This window comes from Neolamprologus brichardi, chromosome 7 (assembly GCF_056152115.1).
Source record: "Neolamprologus brichardi isolate AB-2024 chromosome 7, ASM5615211v1, whole genome shotgun sequence".
In the NCBI taxonomy this organism is placed as follows: domain Eukaryota; kingdom Metazoa; phylum Chordata; class Actinopteri; order Cichliformes; family Cichlidae; genus Neolamprologus; species Neolamprologus brichardi.
Window position 1 is genome coordinate 5,755,524 of NC_142110.1, and position 22,843 is coordinate 5,778,366.

General features: G+C 39.6%; 1 protein-coding gene across 1 annotated transcript in view; it reads left to right on the forward strand.

Annotated features, from left to right (window-relative positions):
* b4galnt4a (beta-1,4-N-acetyl-galactosaminyltransferase 4a) overlaps window positions 1–22,843 on the forward strand; it is a 178,464-nt gene that overhangs the window by 73,088 nt on the left and 82,533 nt on the right. Inside the window, exon 3 of the mRNA XM_087842937.1 lies at window positions 21,466–21,564. Within this exon, the coding sequence (XP_087699063.1) occupies window positions 21,466–21,564 (99 nt within the window). The remainder of the gene's footprint in view (window positions 1–21,465; window positions 21,565–22,843) is intronic.

Consider the following 22,843-nt stretch of genomic DNA (forward strand, 5'->3'; position numbering starts at 1 on the left):
AACAAGATTTAAAATGCAAAAATGCCCAGCTTCTGAATAGGATGTATATTCGTACACATTACTGCATCTGTACAGCGTGGGATGAAGACAGTCAGTCTTGTGACACTGCTGAGGTGTTACTGAAGCCCAGGTTGCTTTCATAGCAGTGATTTTGGGTCGGGTGTTTCTCATCTTCCTCTTGACAATACACCATAGCATCTCTGTGGGATTCAGATCATATGAGTTGGCTAACTCAGTAATAATAATGCAGGAGTTTTTTGAACAAATACAAAGTCCTGCTGGAAAAGGAAATTGTCATCTCTATAAATCAGACGGAAGCACAGAGCGCTCCTCTCGTAGATGGCTGGGATCTCACAAGTTCCTGAATCAGCTTCTCTCGACAGTCCTGATGAGCTATAAGTCATCATCATCAAAATGAAATTATATATCCATTTTTGTTTGTTTTGTTATTTTCCCTTCCTTAACTCTAATATTTCTCTGCTTATTGAAATAGAAAACTGGAGTATGTGTTTCAGTTTATAATCTATTTCCACCCGTGCTGAACCAGCCACCAGCCAGGAGGCCTTGCTCCTTATTGATCTCTGCTGTCCCCATGCTGTCCAGGCAGAAACCTGACACTCGGAGCCTGTTGATTGATCTCTCAGGATTTTTGTCTGATTCATCATCCACGGTCACACACTTTCTTCTTCTCTTCTTTTAAAGATCTTTATTTGCCTCATCATCACTTCTTTGTCACCTTTGTCTCTACTCCTACCAATTTTTGTCTCTGATCTTCAACAATAAAGAGAATATTGGGGATCAGCGTTTAGTGTAAGTGGAGATATTCACACTCATATTTAGTATTTATGAGCGGTATATAAACACTGTATTATAATCAAGACAGGCTGTTATTTTATTTGTCAACGATAATAATTATTAAATGATTTTTGACACTGTGTAACAAAGCTTCATTCATATTTGATATGTGATTCCGGATTAGCAATTCCACTGTTCAGTTGCACTGTTTATGCTGATGTACAAAGAATCCACAAAATGTGTTTATGAACATTTAAAATTACGTTTGTTCAAAAGAAATAAAGACACGTTGATAAGGAGGGATTTGTTTTATTTCCCTATTTTCTCTGTCTGTCTGATAAACTAGTCTTAGAAAATAGTCTCAGCAGTTATCACAGCTGACAAAGACCTTTTTTTTTGTGCAAGTTAATATATTGATGCACCTGCTGCCCACCTGCTGCCTTCATGTTTACTTTGATGGACTATAGGAAGGCATGCACATATGATAACCCATCCCTAAGTCTCTTAAGCCTAAATAATATTTCCTTTTGTCTCAGCCTCACCTCATTCTTCAGGTTTAAGAAAACGATCTGCTTTTACTTTAAAACACCACTTCTTTGTTTTATTATAGTATTATTTTTGTGATATTATGACACTGCCCCGTTGTCAGTATAACCTGCTACAGTTACTGTCCACACTGCTTTGATTATCTTTAAAAACCCAGATCAAATTTGACCTCTGCCACGCTGGTAAATGATCAGTTCAGTTTCAGTCGTGCTGTACTTCAGATATTTTGCATTTCACATGCTCCTATGATGCCTTGCACTGTCATCAAACCATCAAAAGACAAGATGGTGGTTTTTCGTCTTATCCTGAGTTAAAGGCTTAAGCGGGACAACCAAACAGGCTATTAATCTCGCTACAATAGTGGACAGAAGTGCTTTGTTGGAGTCTGCTGGTATTGTCAGGATGTCAATTGCTTTGAACATCCTCCTGGATTTATTCTGTCATTAAACAACCTGCTGCCTTGATTTTTCTCACTTTAGCCAGAAGAAATTTACAGGTATATCGACACGTGGGTCAATGCTGCTGGCTGGGAGGCAGGGATGGATCCAGAGTAGCCATTCAGACTCCTGTGAGATGGCAGCTTGTGGGAGAAAACCAATTTTTATTGGCTTTTTCAATTTGCATCTGACCAGTCTGGAGAAGCACTATGTTAATTGTAACCAGTGAGTCAATGGTGTAGCACAAGTGCATATCTTTTGCTCACTCTTGTTCAGAACTGAAAACAAATGACTAGATGCCAGTGTGTAAGAGGTAAAGATTTGTTTAACTAAATTAGCTAGATGACCCTTTGAGACCTATTTTCTATTCAAGGTCAATTTAATGCTCATCATTGTTACACTAAACATGCATTAAAGCTGAGACGTGTACTGTTTAGTGACTAATTGTTGGATGAGGAGTGTTTTGGCACATGTGGGGGCAATTTTTGAGCGAAGAAACACCAAGTATGCTTTAACAAGCAGTGGTTGTACTTCCAAAATTTTATATAAAAGCGATCTCTTCTTTTCCCCTCTCCGTGTTGTCTCAGTCCTGGATAAGGTCTCGTCATAAACTAGTGAACTGAGTTTTAAGGCAAACAGTGTAGCTTGCACCAGACATTAATTAGCACATATCACAGACAGAATCGTTAAGCGTCTTCCCGATACGAACACTAACTAGCCAGGGACATATGACACAAAACCAAAACTTCCACACAGGGAGAGTCTGTACTTTTTTGTCAGATGGCTGACTGCTGGAAACTAATGGAGCAGAGGTCAAACGTGTCACATCTGCTTTCCACTTTTTTCTCTGCCATCACACGGACTCGCCAGAAATCAACCAATCTGCTTGAAAAATGCAATTTTGTTCATATTTCTGGAGCAGAATTGAGTCGTGTGCATTTCTTCCTATTGAGAAGACTTTTCACAAATATTTTTCACACATTTTGTTGGCAAGAACACTCTTTGCTGTTTACTTTGTTCTCTTTTTTGAACATATAAGAACGCACAGGTGGCAGTTATTAAAAGTTTGAAGAGGCCAACTCAGGTTATTCTGCTATACTGATCTCTTTTTTCACCTCCCTCCATCTGAGTGTTTAGAGCTGCTTGTATGCAGCAAGTGACTCTCTGGGTCAAGATGATTCATGCAGTAGGTAGGTAGTATTTTATATTACTGTAATTAATCTGAATGCATGTGCCTGATTTACAGATGAGATATATGTAAGAGTTTATAGGTTATTTAGAGATTAAACTGGAACTTGGCAGTCAACTCATGAAGACACAAAAGCCAAACATCTTTAGCTGCAATAGCAAAGAACAACAAAAGTACAGTCGCGGCTAGCACATGAAAGAAGGCATGTTGAAGTGTTTGAATCATTTCGCATGCCTATTTTGTGAAATGTAGCATGAAAATGTGAAAGCACTGAATATCCTGACTTATTCATGTAGAAAAACTTTATTTTTTTTTGTCAGAAAAGATGGGGAATTCGTGCTCACCTGGAGCCATAATGAAGCAACTGTATGTGGTAAAAGACCCATTATACTGTGTGCAAAATTGTGCTCCTACATTTTATCTAGGCAAAGAGCAAGTAGACTTGCACAAAAGTGAGTAAACCCTTTATGTTTACCAGAATTTCTGCATTGATTACACATGAAATGTGATGTAGCCTTCATCTAAAGTCCTACTTGTGTGTGGTTGGTATTACCAGGAGACCTCATATGTACTCACACAGCCTCCATAGTTGTGTTGTGATGAGAGAATGAAGCAGAACAGAGGGAGGAAAGCAAAATAATGAAAATCACGAGTGCCAATTTAAATAGGACAAATACTATTACCTCAGTGTTTGGGAAAATGTTGGATAATATGAGGTTGTTGTATTTTTTTCTTTAGAAATTATGGGCAAGGCAGATTTGCATGGGGCTCAGATCACAGACCATTTCTGTAATTATTACAAAATGAGGTGATGCTGCTTTTATGTGAATCGGGCTTAAGTTGCAATTATAGGCACATTCTCACTGAAGTAATGACACACGGTTTTCATGTGTTTATTGAACAAGTAAGTGTTTAGTCCAGGCTGGAAAATGTCACTAAACCTCTCTGCTAAGTCAGCTGTTAAATTTAAGGGAATACGTGCAATGTACTGCGTTGTCGAGCCCTGTTACTGATAAAGTCGGCTCTTCCCAGAAGATTTGTCGGTGCGTTGCCTCAGCCACAACTTTCACTGGAAATTAGAGCACTGTATAGAAACCTTAGTATTATAGAGATGCATAACAGAGAAAGTGAGGGGAAAAAATTACTTCTAGTCCTCAAATAGACCAATGGGGGAGGTGTAAAGTTGCTACTCTCCTTGAGAGTGGGCATCCTGCAGAGTTCGCAGCAAATCCAACAGGTGTGATCATAAATAAATAAATATATAGTATACTATCTTTCTATCGATCAAGAATGTACAATGCATTATTAAACTGAAAAGTCGTAGCATTGCATACCTATATCAAAACCACATCTAAATTGCGAAGCAACAGACCATCCTGGTCCTGAGCGACTTGCCTAAGGACCTCAACATCTAGTGTTGGGAATTGTAGCAAAAACAGTTTACTGGAGGCTGCTGGAGCGGCCGTCCATAACCAGAGGTTTGGGAGAGGTTTTATGAGGTGCAAAGAAAAGACAAAAGTAAATCAGTATAATAGGTTTCTTAAATGGCCAAGGAAATGAACTAACCTTAGCCCAACTGACAGGGTTTGGCTTAACCCAAACAGAGCTGTTCAATCAAGACATCAGCCAAAATAAAATTGAAATTGAAACATTTTTTCGTGAAAGGAATGGTCCAGAATGTCTTATCATTATTCAAGTCTCATAAAAGACTAGAAAAAAAGCTTTGCTGCTGCTAAAGGAGCTTTTATGTGTTTTTAGAGTTCACTTACTTTTCCCAGACAGCCTTCTGATTACTTAATGTGCTCGAAAAAAGACATAAAAAGTTCTTGGGTTTTATAAGTTTAGTCAGATGTTTCCGTGTGATTGAAGCTTACATGAAAATCAAATTACATTTTAGGCAAAATCAATGCAGAAACGCTTGTAAGTTCAGAGGATTTGCACTTTTTTCTCTAGCTGTTGGTGTGACTGACAGAGAGAAGAAGAAAAATCTGACGAAAGACGTCATGTCAGGGTAAAAGAAGCAGAGGTGACGAGACAGATGTACAGAGTAAGACTGAAAGAACAACCCTTGACCCAGAGCAACCGCTTTGTCGCAGCCAGTCATCTCCTTCTCCTGCCATCAGATTCAAACCTGTTAGCTATTGGGTTTGCCAATTTATACTCCTCTGTATCCCTATTGCGTCTATATATGTTGGAGAATTTCTTATAGGTTTTGTTATTTCAGTCTTTATCATTTACAGCATAGAACACGACATAAATTGCATGCAGACAGTGAAATTTTAATCATAGAGTATATCAAAGACCATTTTTCTCTTTTTGTGTGTAGGGTATGAGCGAGTGGAATCCTATAGTGTGTGGGATTCTTGATGTCTCTGTATACAGTACTAGAGGTGTTGGTGTGTCTTTCCATGGTACGTGTCATCTCTGATCTGACAAGACACTTGCAGATAGATGATATTACAACCCACGCACCTGACTGATATTGATGGGGTCTCCAGAACAATGTGGGTGTGCTGTAAATAGAGGTAGATGCCGTGTCTTGGGATAAGCTATAAATTACCTTTCCACCCCCCCTCTGAGTGTCTAGAGACTGGATGGACGGACAGAAGCATGGATGGAAGCACGGAGGGGGACAGGGAAAGGGACTGAATGAGCATGAGGTCTGAGATGTACAATCATAGCTTTAAGACAAATGAACAGCTTGGGACTGTGGGTGTATATGGGCGAGAGACGAGCAGTGACTGGCTATGATGAAGATTCATTGCGCTTTTCTCTACTATCCATCTCCACTAACTTGTGCAGACACCAGTGAATAGCCCAGCCACTAAGTTGCTTGATAGTTTGCTACATGGGTGCTGAAATAGAGCAGATTTCAAAGAAGTTACAGGCTGAATGATGACATCTGAAAGCCAGTCAGGTGTCATTCATATCAAAACTATAATTCTCTATTCAGTGTTTTTCAGATATGTACAAAAAGCATGGTTCACACAGCATATGCTCTTTGAAAAACCTCCAGTTGAGCTTATTAAAAGACTGCACCAATCTGCTGTCTGCATGAAGCAGTCTGCACTTATTACAAATACAATAAATCTTAACTTATAAAGTGTTCAGAGTGTTCTCTCTGTCGCTGTTGCCTTGTCATGTACTTCGACATGTTCTTCTTTGGTGTGGCAGTAATTTTGTCAAACTTTTAAAGGCTTAGCCCAAGTGATTCTACAACTTGAGCTTGTAACTCCTCCAAATAGTGATGCACTTCACTGTGAAAAATAAAAGCTTCCCCATTTTGTACATTTTCGCTGTCAGGTGAGCGGAATAATTTTATGAATTGCACCTCAGCTCAGTACTTTGCAGTGTGACTTGGCAATGTAAAAGAGCTCCTGGGTCAAATGTAGGCAGCACATTGCTGTGAAGTGGCTCTGAGGCTATATTGGGTTGACAGGGACATTAAGCACAAAGCAGCAGGGGCAATTTTAATTACTCTTTGTCTGTCTTGTTGTCTTGGTGACAAACGGGAATGAGGCATGTTTACAGATGACTATGCTGCATAAAACCTCTTAGAGGCAAATGAAGGGAAGCGAGTTGGAGATTTCTTATTTATTTATTTATTTATTGGACTGAGATGGTAATAGATGAGACCGACACGTGGATCTGAGATCTCCAAACAGGTGTGCAGTTGATGAAGTGGGCTGTGGAGGCGAAAGCTGAAGAGACATTAGTTTTGACGCAGTTTATTATCTGGAAGCCTCCTACTCAAACACGCCCATATCTATTTTGTCAGTTTGACTTGCTCTCAGGAAGAGAGGCTTCAGGAAGAAAGAGAAAGGCTAAAGCAGGTTCTCAAAATACGTCGCTGAGGTTAAAGATGCCTGACATGCGAAACAGACGCATGTCTGCAAACCACGAGAGGATGCAGAGCTACTTACCATAGACTCAGCTTTCTTTAAGAGGCAACACTGAGTATGAGAGAAAAAATAATTAGTCTTTCTCAGATAGAGATAGAGAGCAGAGAGAAAGTTTGGGGCTTTTTGTAGTGCAAATTTGATGCTGAGTGGTTGGCAAACATAAACTACATGTAAAGAGCTTACGTAATAAGTGGTTTCTTATATATCAAATCAGGGATGGGTTGGTTTTGTATTACAATTAATTTCGCTTTCTCTGTACTTGGAGGGAAATCAGTTAAATTAGATTAAAAATAAAGTAAAAAGTAGATGGAAAAGAACTGGAAAATGACCCAAGGAAGATGGATAGAGGGGAGAAACTACTAAAGGAGGACAGAGGAAGCTGGACTGCACAAATGTCAGTTACAGAAATTGGCCGGGCAGTAAAGAATCTGCTGCACATATTACAGATACAGCATGCCAAAGGTTCTCCAGCACAAATTACACAGTTAGTATGTCTTGTTAGCTCGACCTTCAGATGTACAGTAATTGTCGTCTTGTCTACTGGGATGCTCTTAAATACAGAGATATGTGTAATTGCACAGCTGTGCTGAGTATTTATTGCACACTCTCGTACATAAATCCTTAGACTTCTTTTGGTCTTTAAAAAATATGAAAAATATAATTTGGAGTTCAAACTCCCTTTAATATTTTATGTATTAGGGAGAAAGTTATTTTTCAAGGTTTGCTCCAAAGTCCCAGAAATGTGCTGTTTTCTCACCACAGTGGCGACAAAGCTGTGAGTGGTAAAATTCAACTTGCAGCTGAAATGGCTGCTCGACGCAGAACACTGCTCAGCTCACATTTAGCCCATAAAAAACATTCCAACTTGTCAAATACAGGTGTAACTAATGGCCCCATTTTATTCAGATGCCGTTAGGTGTTCCGGTGTAGTACGGTGGTTACTGTGAGTGTTTACTCGCTGGACTTGTTAACCGGGACACTGGGAAATCAGTTATCAGTAGGGAAGCTAGTTACAAATGTGCTTCTTATAGTTAAAAACAATAAGTTGTTATAACAAAGGGTTTTGCATATTTTTGCACCGTCGCATTTGGGGTTTTTTTGCAATTTAAATACATTTACTTTGTAATGGTTTGTATTCAGCATTAGCAATCAAATTTTGAGCCAGTCAGTTTCTTCTGATTATGCTGTGATGACTGGCGCATCTGTTATCCCTTGTCAGTATGCTTAATGTATTCAAAGCAGGATAAAATAAAATAAAATAAATATATACATTCTAGAATTATACGTGTTGATTTTGGGCAAAATCTTCACAATAGGAGTTGAGGTCCTGTGTATGTGACATCTTAACTTATAATCACAGATAATAAAAAATTATTAAGTAATGATAAAAAAATAATAAGAATTGGATTTCTGACTTATTTGAATAGCCTATTTGAAGTAGTTCCTACCGATATAGGACCTATGCTTATGCAAGAGCAAGAGAAATTTAGCTTTTTGCACAGTTTATTGAACAAAAACATTAAATATCAGATAGCATTTTTTTCTGTGCAAAAAAGAAAGTATTTCTGTGGTGTCAGAAGCTATTTCCTCTTTAGTAGAAATAACTTTGTGTATGCATTTTTCATAATTGTCTACGTGTCTCTGGCTTTGAAAAAATTGATTGAAAGTCTCATGCTGTGTGTATTTAGTTGAAAGGGTTGTGAGTTCTTTAAATCTTTTACCAAAAAGTTTTTTGAATGAAATTCAGCCTTTGGCAATTTCCTTGATTAGCCCTAATTTTATTCTTTTAACCATTCCTTGGTGGATGTGCTAATCTGTATTGAAGGGAACCTCTGAATCCCGTTGATAGCTCTGCTTGTGTTTCATTTTCATCTGGCTTCACGTTATCTTTAACCTCCTAGGACCTGGCGTCCACATATGTGGACATCACATTTTGGGTTATTTAGACCAAAATACTTAATTTTGCTCTACAAGGGCCTGATATCCACTTACGAGGACATTATACTGCTACTGTTCTATCAAAATTTTAAACAAATATCCTCATATGTGGCTCTAATTTTTCTTAGAAACAAAATTCTGGTAAAAAAAAAAAAAAAATCTGGTAATTCTTTGTTTTTACATTCATCAGGTCCCATTATGCCCAAATATCAAAGAGAAATTAAAAATGCATGCCGTGGAAGAGTTCGGGTCTGAGGTTAAGCAGTCTTTGATGTGATTTAAAACTAATAGCAGTCAACTGTTCAGCCCCTGAGTCATTTCCACCATCATGTTTCAGATTTGGTAAGAAGTTATTTTCCTTAAAGCATTTTGGTTTGCACAAATGTCCACTGTTACTGTGGCTAAACAACCGTATCCCCGGTTCAGACCCATAGCACATGACTAGTTCACACCCGTGTCACTGGAAGGCTATAATTATACTCGGATCTTCTTGTTTGAAACTTTTCTTTTTCTGGGGCAACTTCCATGCAAGTGAGTTTTTTGCTATTTCATCTCTCTCTGAAAGTTCATTTAGACACCTACATTAATGAGTTACCTGCATGTCTTTTGATTAAATTTTGAGGTCCTTGAAAACTTTGTTTTCGCATCGACTGGTCACCTTAGAGATAAAATTGTCTAAATTTTTCAGCAAGTTTCCCCTTTTCTTATATAGTCGCAATGTCTCAGAGATGCTGGAAATGAGAGAGCACTGGCCATTAAAAATATGACAAGACTTTACAATGAGTTCAGAATAGCTCAGGTCCCTTTCATGGCCCCAACTGGCTAATCATTAATCTTCCAGAGCACTTAGCTAAGAAGGTTGTCCTTCTAACACAAAACTGCCTTTGTCCTGTCATGATGCCAGAGAAGTTGGTCCACTGCATCTAGTGGACTAAATTATAGGTTTGAACCCAAGCAAGGCAGTCATGTTAAAGCTAAACCACTTAATAGAATATACTACTTGCAGTTGGATCGTTTATTTTGTATAATTTGGTTATTTTGCTAGACTTTCTTTCTTCTTCTGTTTTTTCCTGGAGGTCTTACAGAGCTTTAACTCTAAGCCTCAAAGGGCCACACAGTTAAATAGCAAGTAGAAAATCTGATTATTGAGGTCATGTGACTGCTAACCATGTGACATTAACTTGTCTGCCATTTTGAATGTGACAAAGTTGGATCGATTGAATGTCTTTTTGGCTTTTCATAAGCACACTGAAATAGTTTTATCAGTGTTTTCTCCCTTTTCACCTTGAATGTCTTCTAAAGGCTACGGAAAACTTAATAATTCCTAGATGCTTTGTTCCCTGCCATTGCTATGGATACTAGCACAGTGGTCCCCAACCCCCGGGCCTCGGACCGTGAGTTGTTTGGTACCGGGCCGCGAGAGTTGAGGCTCAGGTGTGAAATGTATGGTTTTCAGGGTTTTTATCGGTTTTCAGCGTTGTTTTGTTATCGTTTTTATCGTTAACTTGGTTTTCCTTGGTCTTTTCACGTGTGTTATGAATAAATCTTCTTCTTTTCGGTACCGGTACTAGTTTTATTTTGTTGTATTTATCCGCGACACCTTAAAGGCCGGTCCATGAAAATATTGTCGGGCATAAACCGGTCCGTAGCGCAAAAAAGGTTGGGGACCGCTGCACTAGCAGATTACCACAGTTGCCTGTAGCACCATGGAGTGCTTGCTTGCAAACGCTCTCGAGGAGCTCTGTGATCAGTGAGGAAACTGTGAAAAGTGTGACACAAACAGGAAATGAAGGCTGTTTGTCAAAATAAAAGCAAAACTTTTACTTCGATATTTCTGGTCGCACTTCTTCAAGTTTGACTGCCGGCCATTTAGTAGTGATTTTGAAAGTATTTACAGACACATGGTTGTCGTCCATGCAAAATACAGGAGACCACATGTGCTAGCAAGCTGAGAACCCTCTTTGCATGAGATTTCACCCAGTGACAGTAAGGAGCTCAGGAACCACTCGCCACACTGGTTGGCTGAGCCACAGCCACCCTTCTGAGAGAAAACTCTATAGCTGTTAAAGTTTTAAGCAGTTTAAAGAGGTTCAGATCACTGGCACCTAATCTGGAGCCCTTAATTCCAAGTGTAATGAGTTGAGAGTGTAAACGGAGGGCTGTACTCACTGTTTCCATGTGATGATGTGGTTGAGCTTAAAAATGGCCATTTTCAGATTAGAGACTCTGGAACATTCCCTATCCAATTATTAAACTTTTCACAGATGCATCTGTCATTCATAATACACTTGAGCTTTTTGATGCGCTTCCTTTACTAATTAGTTATGTGGTATACATCTGTGTGCTGCGTGGATGAAAAGTCACCCCATTCTGAATTTGCTGTGTGAAGCGGGAGGAGAGAGCATTTTAAAATCGTTATGCTTTGATGTCCATCTAGCAGATGTGCTGAGATTTGGATGCCGTGCATGTGATGCGCACATAGTTCATAGCGGAGTTCACATTCTTAAGCACACAAACACGCATGAACAGGTGAAGCGATGGAGAGAGAAAAGTGCTTTTGTTTTCAGGTCAGGCGTTGCATTTTAGATGCTATTCGCCCCGGGAAACCAGCATGTTTCATCATTGTGTGCCTATCACACTCTACCCCCTGTAAGAAAACCAAATAACACCAGCAGAGAATTTCAGATGTAGACATGCACATATTGTAAGACAAAAAGACAAAAAGCGAATTCACAAACAGAAGCTGCAACAAAGACAGCAGAAGGTCGATCAGACCCGCTTGCACAAACCCTTCGTCTATTTGTTCCGTCTCATCTGGATTTACTGTAACAGGATCCTAAATAGATTACCCACCAAAGTACGGGAAAGGCTTAATATGTCCAAAACCCTGGCAGCAAATCTACACCACCCAACAAGTACTGTCACTCCATAAACTTTTCTGTGACATTTGAAACTCTCCTCCTCTGCTATATTTTTCAGTCGTTGTTGGAACAAGCAAACGACGTCCCACAAAAAGCCTTTTCTTCAGCATTTGTGTCATTGTAAGAAAGTGATTCATGTATTTTCAATTTCTTGGCAGAACAGTGCTCTTTCAAAGAAAGGAACCAGGTGCTTTTTGATAAAATACTCTATTTTATGAACAAGTAATGTAGCAACAGGTTCATGTTTTGAATATATAGGAAAATACTATTCATCCACACTTTTGACATTTTTGTCCTTCTGCTTATGTTTGATAAGAAACCTGTTTTTACCAGTACTTTCAACATCACTGTAGCCTTATGGCACTGCAAAATTGTTTGTGAATATCCATCACTGCGTGAGGCCACCTCTGAAGGAGGCTGTGTGTTGATTAGGTCAGACTGAGCCCCGGCAGGTCAGCGATGATTGGCAGTTGAGTGTTTGCCTGTTCTGTTTGCCAGCTGCCCCGTGTCACACCCCGTCAATAGTAATCAGCCTGGACATAAAAGTCAGGCCTAATGTGGCTTTATTTCTCTCTTTCCTCCCAATTGCTCGATGGTAGAAGAGTAAAACATTTCATTGCCCGGGCAGCAAAATACTGACATGCTGTTCCAACTTATAGTGTGTTTGGCATCAGGCTGGATTCCTGCTCAGATTCTAGCTCTCTCTTTCTACTCTCTGCGTTTGTTCTCGATTACTTTCACGCAGAGATGGGCAGTAACGCGTTACTTGTAACGCGTTACTGTAATCAGATTACTTTTTTCAAGTAACGAGTAAAGTAAGGGATTACTATTGCAAAAACGGTAATTAGATTACCGTTACTTTCCCGTAGGAACGCTGCGTTACTGCGTTACTAAAACCGTGATTTTCTTGCGAGAATGTCTCATGACAGTGACGTAAGCAAGTGTGATGTTCGTGACAACAGCTGTGTGCAGATCAACAATGGATAATATATCGAGTGCGGAGAGAGTATGAGCGTGCAGCGTTTAAAGCGTGGAAGTACTGACCTTACTTTGAGTTTGATTCCGTAAAAAGTGACAAAAACATTAGTGTCCGCTGTGCGTGGGAAGAAAACTTCTTTTTACAGCGAAAAAAAACCCCTAAACTTCCAAGCAAGCACCGAGTAGCTACGACGTAATGGGAAACTCACAGAGAAACTGCGGTATCCTTCCACTGACCGCTGCGGCACACCTGCACCAGGGTAAACCTCCGCCTACTCTACTCCTGCTTTACAGGTGAAAATAGAGCAAAAGGACCACTAGTCTTTGACTTTATTTATTTTCTGCTGTGTTTTACTTGCATCTGAAAGAGTGAGTGTAAACACAAAAAAAAAAAAAAAAATTATATATATATATATATATATATATATATATATATATATATTTATTTATTATGTGCTGGAATGTGCAGAAAATAGGTTTAAATGTTAAACTAATTTCTTCAAGTCAGAGAATGGTGCATATAATTAAAATTTTGCTTCATGCATAAAGTTAAAAGATTAAAACTAACAAAACAAGTTTTAAAAAGAGGCTTTTCCATTTGATTACATTTTGTATGATGGATTATGTAGAAAAAGTAGAATTGGGCTGAAAGATCTATCGCTTTATCACCTATTCAGGTTGTAAATCATGTTTTTAAAAAGTAACTAAGTAACTAAGTAATTAATTACTTTTGAAAATAAGTAACGGGATTACTTTTTTGGGGAAGTAATCAGTAATTAATTACTGATTACTTTTTTCAAGTAACTTGACCAACACTGCTTTCACGTGATCTCTCCTTTTTCACTAAATAAGACCCCTGTCCTAATCAACTACTATTCACACAGAAATGATAAAGATCTAAGACACTTTGAACTGTCATAATAATAAATAAATAAATACATTTTTATGTATATAGCACCTTTCAAGACAGAATCACAAAGTGCTGCACATAAGATTACAAGTCATAAAAAGATTTAAAAAAGAGAAAATAAAACAGGCATAAAATTAACCAAGAGCAGTTTTAAAAAGGTGAGTTTTGAGTAGTTTTTTAAAAACAGCTACTGAGTCCACAGTTCTTAATGCTTGGGAGAGAGTTCCACAGTCTAGGGGCCACAGTGGCAAAAGCTCTGTCACCCTTAGTCCTCCTCTTAGTATTTTTTATAGCAAGTAAGCCCTGATCAGATGACCTCAAAGACCTGCTAGGGACATAGGGCTGTAGCAGATCAAAGATGTAGGCTGGTGCCAGTCCGTGCACAGCTCTGTAGGTCAAGACCAGGATCTTAAAATCAACTCTAAATTTAACAGGAAGCCAGTGTAACTGAGATAATAACGGTGTCACATGTGAGTACTTGGGGGATTTTGTCAAAAGCCAGTCATTTCACAGAGTATTTTCCTAATGCAGTACCGAAAGGTACGTATAACAGTATAAACAACTATAAATGTACAAGTTACGTTGTAAAAACGAATTAAATATTTCCATACAGTTCTGACGCAGCCACCAAAATTAAATTAAATCGATGTCGACTTACTCAGTTTGTGCTGGCTGTACATTTAGATGCATGAATGCAGACACACGTTTTCAGCACTCTACTAAAAATGAATGCGTGCACACACTACACACATCATCACATGAAAATCTGTGCTCTGTAAATACCAAACAGGTCACCCTCTAACTTTTCTGCCTCGACTGTCTGCAGTTTTTCATCTCCCCATCTGTCCATCTCCTCTCTTGCCTCCCTCTCTCTCCTCCTTCTTCCCCTTTTGCGTCTCATTGTCTCCCTGCTGTACTCATCTCTGCGCCATTAATCTTCCAGCCAATGAATTGGAGCTCCTGACTCTATCGCTCTTATTATCGGCCGCAGCCGATTTATGTTCCATTTTTCTCCTTCTCCTCCTCACTCAGCCTCGCTACTGTTGTTCCATTGACCAGCATGTAATTTCTTACATGAATAATGCAAGCAGTGAGACAAAAATAGTTGCATTCCTCGGTTCCTCTTGGTTGGGATTTGTTCTGCAATCATTTAACTGAATGCATTTGGTTGAGCTGATTTCTATTCAGCAGTGCCAGCTACTTTGTTAAATGAAATGGGGATTTTGGTTGTAAGGGTATTGGGACTCCAAAAGCTGTATTCTTACTGAAATAGACTTGAACAGCTGATTGTGAGATCAGGGTGCAGATTTATTCAACCTCTCAGCACACTCGAGTACTGATCCAGGATCACCGAGGTGGTTCCCAGGACAATTCTATTCATTAGCCAACACTCCGAGCGGCCACGCCAGCATATGACAGTTTGCAGGCAAAATTAAATTTCAGTTTCCAGCAGCGCTGATGTGCTAGTGATAGACACACTTTTTATAAAAAATGGCCAGGGTTGGTCAGGCAGCTTTCACAGTTTAAGATTAACTCTTTGATGAACATGAACATGAACATGCTTTCGGGGCATTGTTTCCTCAATATCAGTGTTGGGAAGGTTACTTTTAAAATGTATTCCATTACAGAATACAGAATACATGCCCTAAAATGTATTCTGTAATGTATTCCGTTACGTTACTCAATGAGAGTAACGTATTCTGAATACTTTGGATTACTTAATATATTATCATGCTGTTTACAACTACATGAATGTACTATTGCTGTGATCTATTACTGTTACTGAAGGTCCGCGGCTCCGAACCGTAGTAAAGGGACCTCTGGCTAATACGGTGGGTTTTGTGTCGGGCTCGTAGCTGAAAACTAGCTTTACTTTGTTGTCTGGGTCACTTTGCTAGCAAGAGACAGAGAGAGGCGTTGAAAGGCTGCTCCAACGGAACTTATTGTTTTCGGAGGAAAACACAAACACAGTGTACAGTCGAGTCTTAATAGCTTACTTACAACTGGGCTCGTCAGGCACTCTTCTTGGCTGCAGTGGTAATTATTATATTTACATGCTTCCAGCTCCCGTTTTTGCTCGATGACAGCTCGTACTTTTCCTTTTTCTCCCTCCCTCGCTCACAGACACATAACGGGTATGGCAGTCCATTCTCCCTGCAGCACGGACTACACTGCCTATGATGCTACATTCTTTAGAGCTGTACCTGTAGCATTCTGCCTATTAGCTTAGCACAACAACAACAAAAAGGCCTCTCTTACCCAGGAAACACGCAGAGAGAGAGCGTCACCCTGTAACCATGGCAACCGTAACGCTGCCGCCTGGAACAGCAGAACGTAGCTGTCAAACAAAACCCAAACAGTCCTGACCCGCGACAATATGAAACAGGGAAGTACCGCCGTGTAATCCATTTATTTCAACAAAGTAACTGTATTCTAAATACCACCTTTTTAAACAGTAACTGTAACGGAATACAGTTACTCATATTTTGTATTTTAAATACGTAACGGCGGTACATGTATTCCGTTACTCCCCAACACTGCTCAATATACTGTCTATAGGTAGAAAGATATAATTATGTCCCTGACTCTTTTTATTTACAGCTAAATAGCATTGCAGTTACAACAATAAATGCAATGTTCTCTGCCGATATATTGTCATGAGAAGCAATGACCACCCACGAGAAATTCACCTTTGTGTGTGGATCAAAGGTGAGTGACAGACTTACCCATCACATCTCATTTGCTGTACTTGTACCTGTATTATAGAATATTACAGAATATATTGTAATGCACAGAACAAACAAGGAAAAATGTATAAACCCAGGCGCTAGCTCATACCAGCTGCTGCTGAAAACCCCCGTGTTGCCATAGTGAGCGTGTTGGTGGTTAGTGAAGCGCAATGTATGGGCCCTTTCAAATAATGACCTTGTTGTGCTCCTTGAAAAATGTCCAAGGACTTGCATAAACATGTTTTTGGATCCCCAAAAGACTCTTGTGGTGATAATTCAGTAATTTTCTCTAATACATATCTCTGTTAAGCTGGCATAATTGCCCTTTAAGGCATAAAGAAGCGGAAAAAGTGAGCCACATAATAATGTTTTTATCTGACTCATCTCCCTCAGCCGTCAAGCGGAGCATTTCGAAAATCAAAGGTTTCTTATTGTTCCCTGTGCTGCTTTCTTTGTTTATCACAGACCCAGTTGTCCTTTATTTTTCTTCGCGATGATGTAAAGTAGTGAAAAGCAACAAACTGACAAGAATAAGATTAAAATCAAGCCAACCCATGGCGCTTCATTTCCTTTTTTTTAAGTTAGATTATCATTTGGATGTTGAAGTTAGCCTTGGGTAAGGATAAGAAAATGTGCTGTGCTTTTTTTATTTTGTTACTACTGCAGTGAGGAAAGTCTAGCTGTAGGCCTGAGAGCTTGCCTTTGTCCCTGTTAATTTAAATTAAGCTAGCACAGTTTTTTTTATTCTTTTTTTCAATAAAATAAATTGATGTTATTTTTTCCCCTCTTACTGTTTAACTGTGCTAGAAAGAAACGGTAAATTTATGGATCCCGGTGTGTCCTGGTTGCGAACTGAAAATCCATCTCCTCAGCTGTAGTCACATCACATACAGATCACCGATGCTGGTGAGTGTGTGATGCTGCACAGAGCTATCTGGTACTGCTCAGAAACGAAGCAGACAGTGGTCTGTTTGGTCTGTTCAGTAAAGACAGATGGGATTCTGGCAGTCTACATTCACTTCACACATTGGCTGTGCCGGAGTGATTTCTGAGGACTAGACTTCCTAAACATACCGTGCACTGTTATCAAACTTCTCTCAGTTGTTCCTGTTCCTCTTTATTGTGCCACTGATAACATTTGACCTCTTTTGTGTTCATCACCTTTCATTTGTCCCGTGTTATCTTGCTTATTGATTCTCATTTTCTCATTACTTACTTCACTTCTCTTACTTTTCTCTTATTCCCCCAAAATATTTTTTGTCATTATTATAAATGATGAATAATTTGTGATTAGTCACTTGTCATATCCCGGTGTCTTTGCATCTATTTCCATATTTAAATGGATCAATCAGTTACCAGGAGCCACTGCTGATTCACTGAAACTACAACATGCAAAATCGGAAGAATTATTACTATTATGTTAGGGCTAATTAACATACTGTATACCTGTGGGGCAGTTAATATGAATAAAGAAGTTAATTTATTGCAATTAGTCCACTGTGGTTATCAAGTCTCACGTGGCTGGAAATTAGGATTTGTGGACTTGTGGAATTTGTCTTAGTTGGCGGGTAATAGATGGCGGAGGGGGAAAAAACGATTTGTGAGATGAGCCCCACTTCCCTGCCCCTCTTTCCCGTTCTCTGCGATACCGATTTTTGCAGATGCTGGTGCTTGTTTGTGTTTAGCAAAGCAAATTAATTAAGCTCATTGGTATTCCAGGACACTGGTCCCAGCTGTTTTCCAAGTCTAGGATCAGCAAGGTCATCCATTTGAATTTCGCTCTCTGAACATGTGGAGCCTGGAAGAAAACAGCTGGGAGGCAAGCACCCACAAAAGCGACAGTCGAGATGGATGGATCTCAGTGATAAAATCTCTCTGATCGGTTCTATCACTCAACTCCTTATGTCTCCGATTCATTCCACCCACAGCAGATCTGTGCGTGCTGTGTAATAGATCATTTGTTATTCCATTTGAGTAAAAATCAAAAAGGTAAATAGTGTTGTAAACATATGATAAATAGGCAGCCTCCTCAGTGTGATTGATATTTCCTGTTTTGCCTTGATGCAACTTCTAATATATAATGTCATCTGACAGGCCCCAGTTAGTATCAACATTAATTATCAGTAAAACATGTTAACATGGTTCTGGGCCCTGTGCCAGCGAACAATGAGATTTGTAAGTCTGAAATAATGAGTCTTTGTGAGTATTTGTGCATTGTAAGTAATAGCAACAACTTGTCAAAGTGGAAAGTCAATACACACTATAGTGGAAAAAAAGGAGATACAGCTCATGAAGAATGTAGCGCAGCCTCGGGTCAATGAGTTAACGCTACCTTTTAGTATTGCATCGATAAGCAGACTTTGAGTTAGATCACACTGAGGCAGCAGTTTACTGAGTTGTGTCTCTGTGAATTACTGTCCACAGTGAAGAAGTAAAGTCTGTTCTTTCTAAGTTATTTCTAAAACATAAGCTCTTTAAATTAGAATCAGTAACCATGCACTACAAAATCTCTAATGTGCAGTGTTGGGGAGTAATGGAATACATGTACCGCCGTTACGTATTTAAAATACAAAATATGAGTAACTGTATTCCGTTACAGTTACCGTTTAAAAAGGTGGTATTTAGAATACAGTTACTTTGTTGAAATAAATGGATTACACGGCGGTACTTCCCTGTTTCATATTGTGGCGGGTCAGGACTGTTTGGGTTTTGTTTGACAGCTACGTTCTGTTGTTCCAGGCGGCAGCGTTACGGTTGCCATGGTTACAGTGTGACGCTCTCTCTCTGCGTGTTTCCTGGGTGAGAGAGCGCCTGTTGTTGTTGTGCTAAGCTAATAGGCAGAATGCTACAGGTATAGCTCTAAAGAATGTAGCATCATAGGCAGTGTCGTCCGTGCTGCAGGGAGAATGGACTGCCATACCCGTTATGTGTCTGTGAGCGAGGGAGGGAGAAAAAGGAAAAGTACGAGCTGTCATCGAGCAAAAACGGGAGCTGGAAGCATGTAAGTATAATAATAACCACTGCAGCCAAGAAGAGTGCCTGACGAGCCCAGTTGTAAGTAAGCTATTAAGACTCGACTGTACACCGTGTTCGTGTTCACCTCCGAAAACAATAAGTTCCGTTGGAGCAGCCTTTCAACGCCTCTCTCTGTCTCTCGCTAGCAAAGTTGACCCAGACAACAAAGTAAAGCTAGTTTTCGGCTACGAGCCCGACACGAACCCACCGTATTATCCAGAGGTCCCTTTCCTACGGTTCGGAGCCGCGGACCTTCAGTAACAGTAATAAATCACAGCAATAGTACATTCATGTAGTTGTAAACAGCATGATAATATATTAAGTAATCCAAAGTATTCAGAATACGTTACTCTCATTGAGTAACGTAACGGAATACGTTACAGAATACATTTTGGGGCATGTATTCTGTATTCTGTAATGGAATACATTTTAAAAGTAACCTTCCCAACACTGCTAATGTGTTGTACACGAATCATCATTCAAACATCACTCCCACCTGTAAACAGTTAAAGCTGACTTGTCAGGAACAAGAGACTCTTGGTTTGCATATAATAAGCAATGTCACCGAGACGGCCCGAGGTCTAAACTTTACTATAAGACATTTGGCTACCAAGATTTGCAGCTTTTATGCTGAGATAAACAACACCTCAAACATAAAGAAGGATGAGTGGATCTCAATAATAATCATAATAAACGCCTAGTAATATTAGAAAGAACACTGGTCAAAGTATGGAGCTTTGTGGAAATTAATATTTAAAGATGAGCCTGTTTAAAAAGTCTAACTGTGGATTCATTAAAGACTGAGCGAGGGGCTTTTAATTAGCGAGGTTTTCAGTTATTGGTTCATAGCTAAAGTTCTACTAACAAAACTTAATCTGCTGTTGAAGGCTGTGAAACAGCAAAAATATTTGAGATTCAGCTTCATGTAAGCTTTCCAGGAAATGTGTCAAAAAATATTTTTGCTTCAGGCACTGGGATTTAGTTTGCTAGTGTTCAAACAGCTCTTGATTCATCAGACTGACCGCTGAGTCCTTTCTCATACTTTTTGTGTTCCTGTTGTTTTTGATTTATATGAGACACCAGCTGATGCAATATAAATGTTTTAGTTGAGTTGATCCATGTGTATGTGTGTGTGTGTGTGTGTGTGTGTGTGTGCAACAAAACTAGTCTGTTTGTGAGTCTTTTGGTACCCACAAACATCAGGTACTTTAAGCTCCTCTGGTGACAGACAGGAGGGGAGCCTGTTGTCACATTTCTTCATCATTATTTTCCCTGCCCTCCTTCATCTCTCTCCCTTGGAAGTTAAAAAAGTAATCAAAGGCTTGGCATCTGACAGCTCTGGCTCTTTGCTTCCTCCACTCTAAAAAAAAAAAATCTTTTTTTTTCTCCTCCCCTGAATCTTTTGCAAACACTAGCGCCTTCTCCTCAAAAGCCCCTCATTTCAGGGGTGCTGAAAACCTCTCCAGCTTTTCTCAGTGGAGGTGTGCCTCTTTTGACATCTCTGCTAAATGGAGGATGCTTTGCCACTCATTTAACAGCTCTGCGACTTTGTTCCTCCTCTGGGAGGCACACAGCCTTTTATCTCCTCATAGCTGGCTGAGAACTTGCTCTCCTCTCTGCTCTGTCCCACCCGTCACAGCACAGCATTAGCAAGTACATGCCTCTTAGCAGACCACAGAGAAAGAGCCCTGCAGTGCTCTGGCTGGAGCACGAGGCTTAGTCCCCCTGGAGGAAAGATCTTGGCCGCAGGGTGAATAACTGGAGTATGTTGGACATTAGGGCTTTGGCAATTCAAAATGCTGGATTAGGCGTGAATAGTACGGAGGCATTTGCACAAGGTTTTAACAGTAGGGAAATAAAGCTGTTTCCTGTTATTTCACGATGTACAGTATGTGTTTTCATTTCCTATATCAGTTATATGCAGCCTCTGGAGAGTCAGATTACCTCAGTAATCGATGGATGGATGGATTTGTGCTTTCATGAATGTAAGGCCTTAGTCTAACCACTGAGATCCATGACCGCCATTAGTCGACTCCTTTTATCGGTGTTGGTTTATGCTAACTGATTTCTAAAAGTGCTGTTTTTTCTTTCGTATGTTTTTCAAGGATGACGAGCCAATGACAGCAGGGGCTGATGGCAGAGATCACACCCGTATTCGGAAGTTCCTCAGCCAGCACACCAAGAAATTACCCTGGAAACCAGAGGTAGTACAAATAATTTGCCGTCCTTTTTACTTGATGTGATTTCTCCTGATGCGTATATCACTCATTCATCTTCCATTTAAAGCCTTTCTTGCATCTCGCAGACAGAGCTATTGTGATTCCTCGGTTGTTTTGCTGTTTGTGTAATTAATCCACTCAATTTGGCAAGGCCACTTAGTGTGGATATCTTCTCCTCATTTTCTATCAGTTGTCCTTTCAACTGCAGTTGGTATTTGAGGTCAAACAGAGATCCAGCCAATTTCTGGCGGCATTATTGAAACATCAAACTGCAATTTATCATTATTAGGATAAATTATTGTGTCAGGATGAAAATATTAGATCCAAAATAATGATTACATTTCAAGCCATGCATGACTGAAGTGATGTGATTTTGCTGTCTTTTGTGTGTAGTTGACACACCTGCTGTAACAACAGGAGCAGCAGACAGGCGTATTAAGCAGTGGATTATTGATAGAGAAAGCAGCTGTGGAAGTGTAATCTGTTCAGCAGGGTTTAATTATAGCTTTGTGCATGTATGTATGTGTGTCTGTAGCCTGGGACATGTGATGAATTAGTCATTTTCCACGTGGGGTAAAGTTTAACTACAAAGTCTTTGCTTCAAACCAGCATGATCCAGCACACAGTGGACAGTTCACGTAGCAAGAAGTCAGAGTAAAAGGCAGAGCCTTTTACTCTGACTTCTTGCTGCTTCCATAAAGCTTTATGCATGTAATCTTTTGTCCAAGGCAAGATTAGAGGAGTGCTGAGTGCAGTATGGGCCTAATATTGTTATAGTAACTGCATTATTTCAGCAGACTCTCCTGAGCTGGTCAGCAGCTTATCTTTGCCGTCACGACTTCTCTCAGCAACAAAACAGCCAAACACTCTCATTTGGCTTTTAAAGCAGTCATATGTGGATGATGTCTGCTTTTCTGATTTAATATGCCCTGCAAACATCTGTTGTCTGAATAGCGAGGGGCTGCATCTAAATGTGGTGATGGTTTTGGCATAATTTAAAACGGTGCTACTTAGAAAATGAGGAGTCACATTGATATGAAACAGCCAAGCTAGGACCACAGCCAAGTAGGCAGTCTGATACTGGACCGTGTAGACTAATTGCACAAATCTAAATAGATTTCAAGGGTTGATCATAGCAAGAAGCTTTATTATGTTTATTTTTTTTCCCTCCTGTGCCTTGTGTTTTATCATTTTGCAGATCACAGGATATGTTTTTGCATTCTCAAACAAACATGTAAGGGATTTCATTGACCAAACATATTTT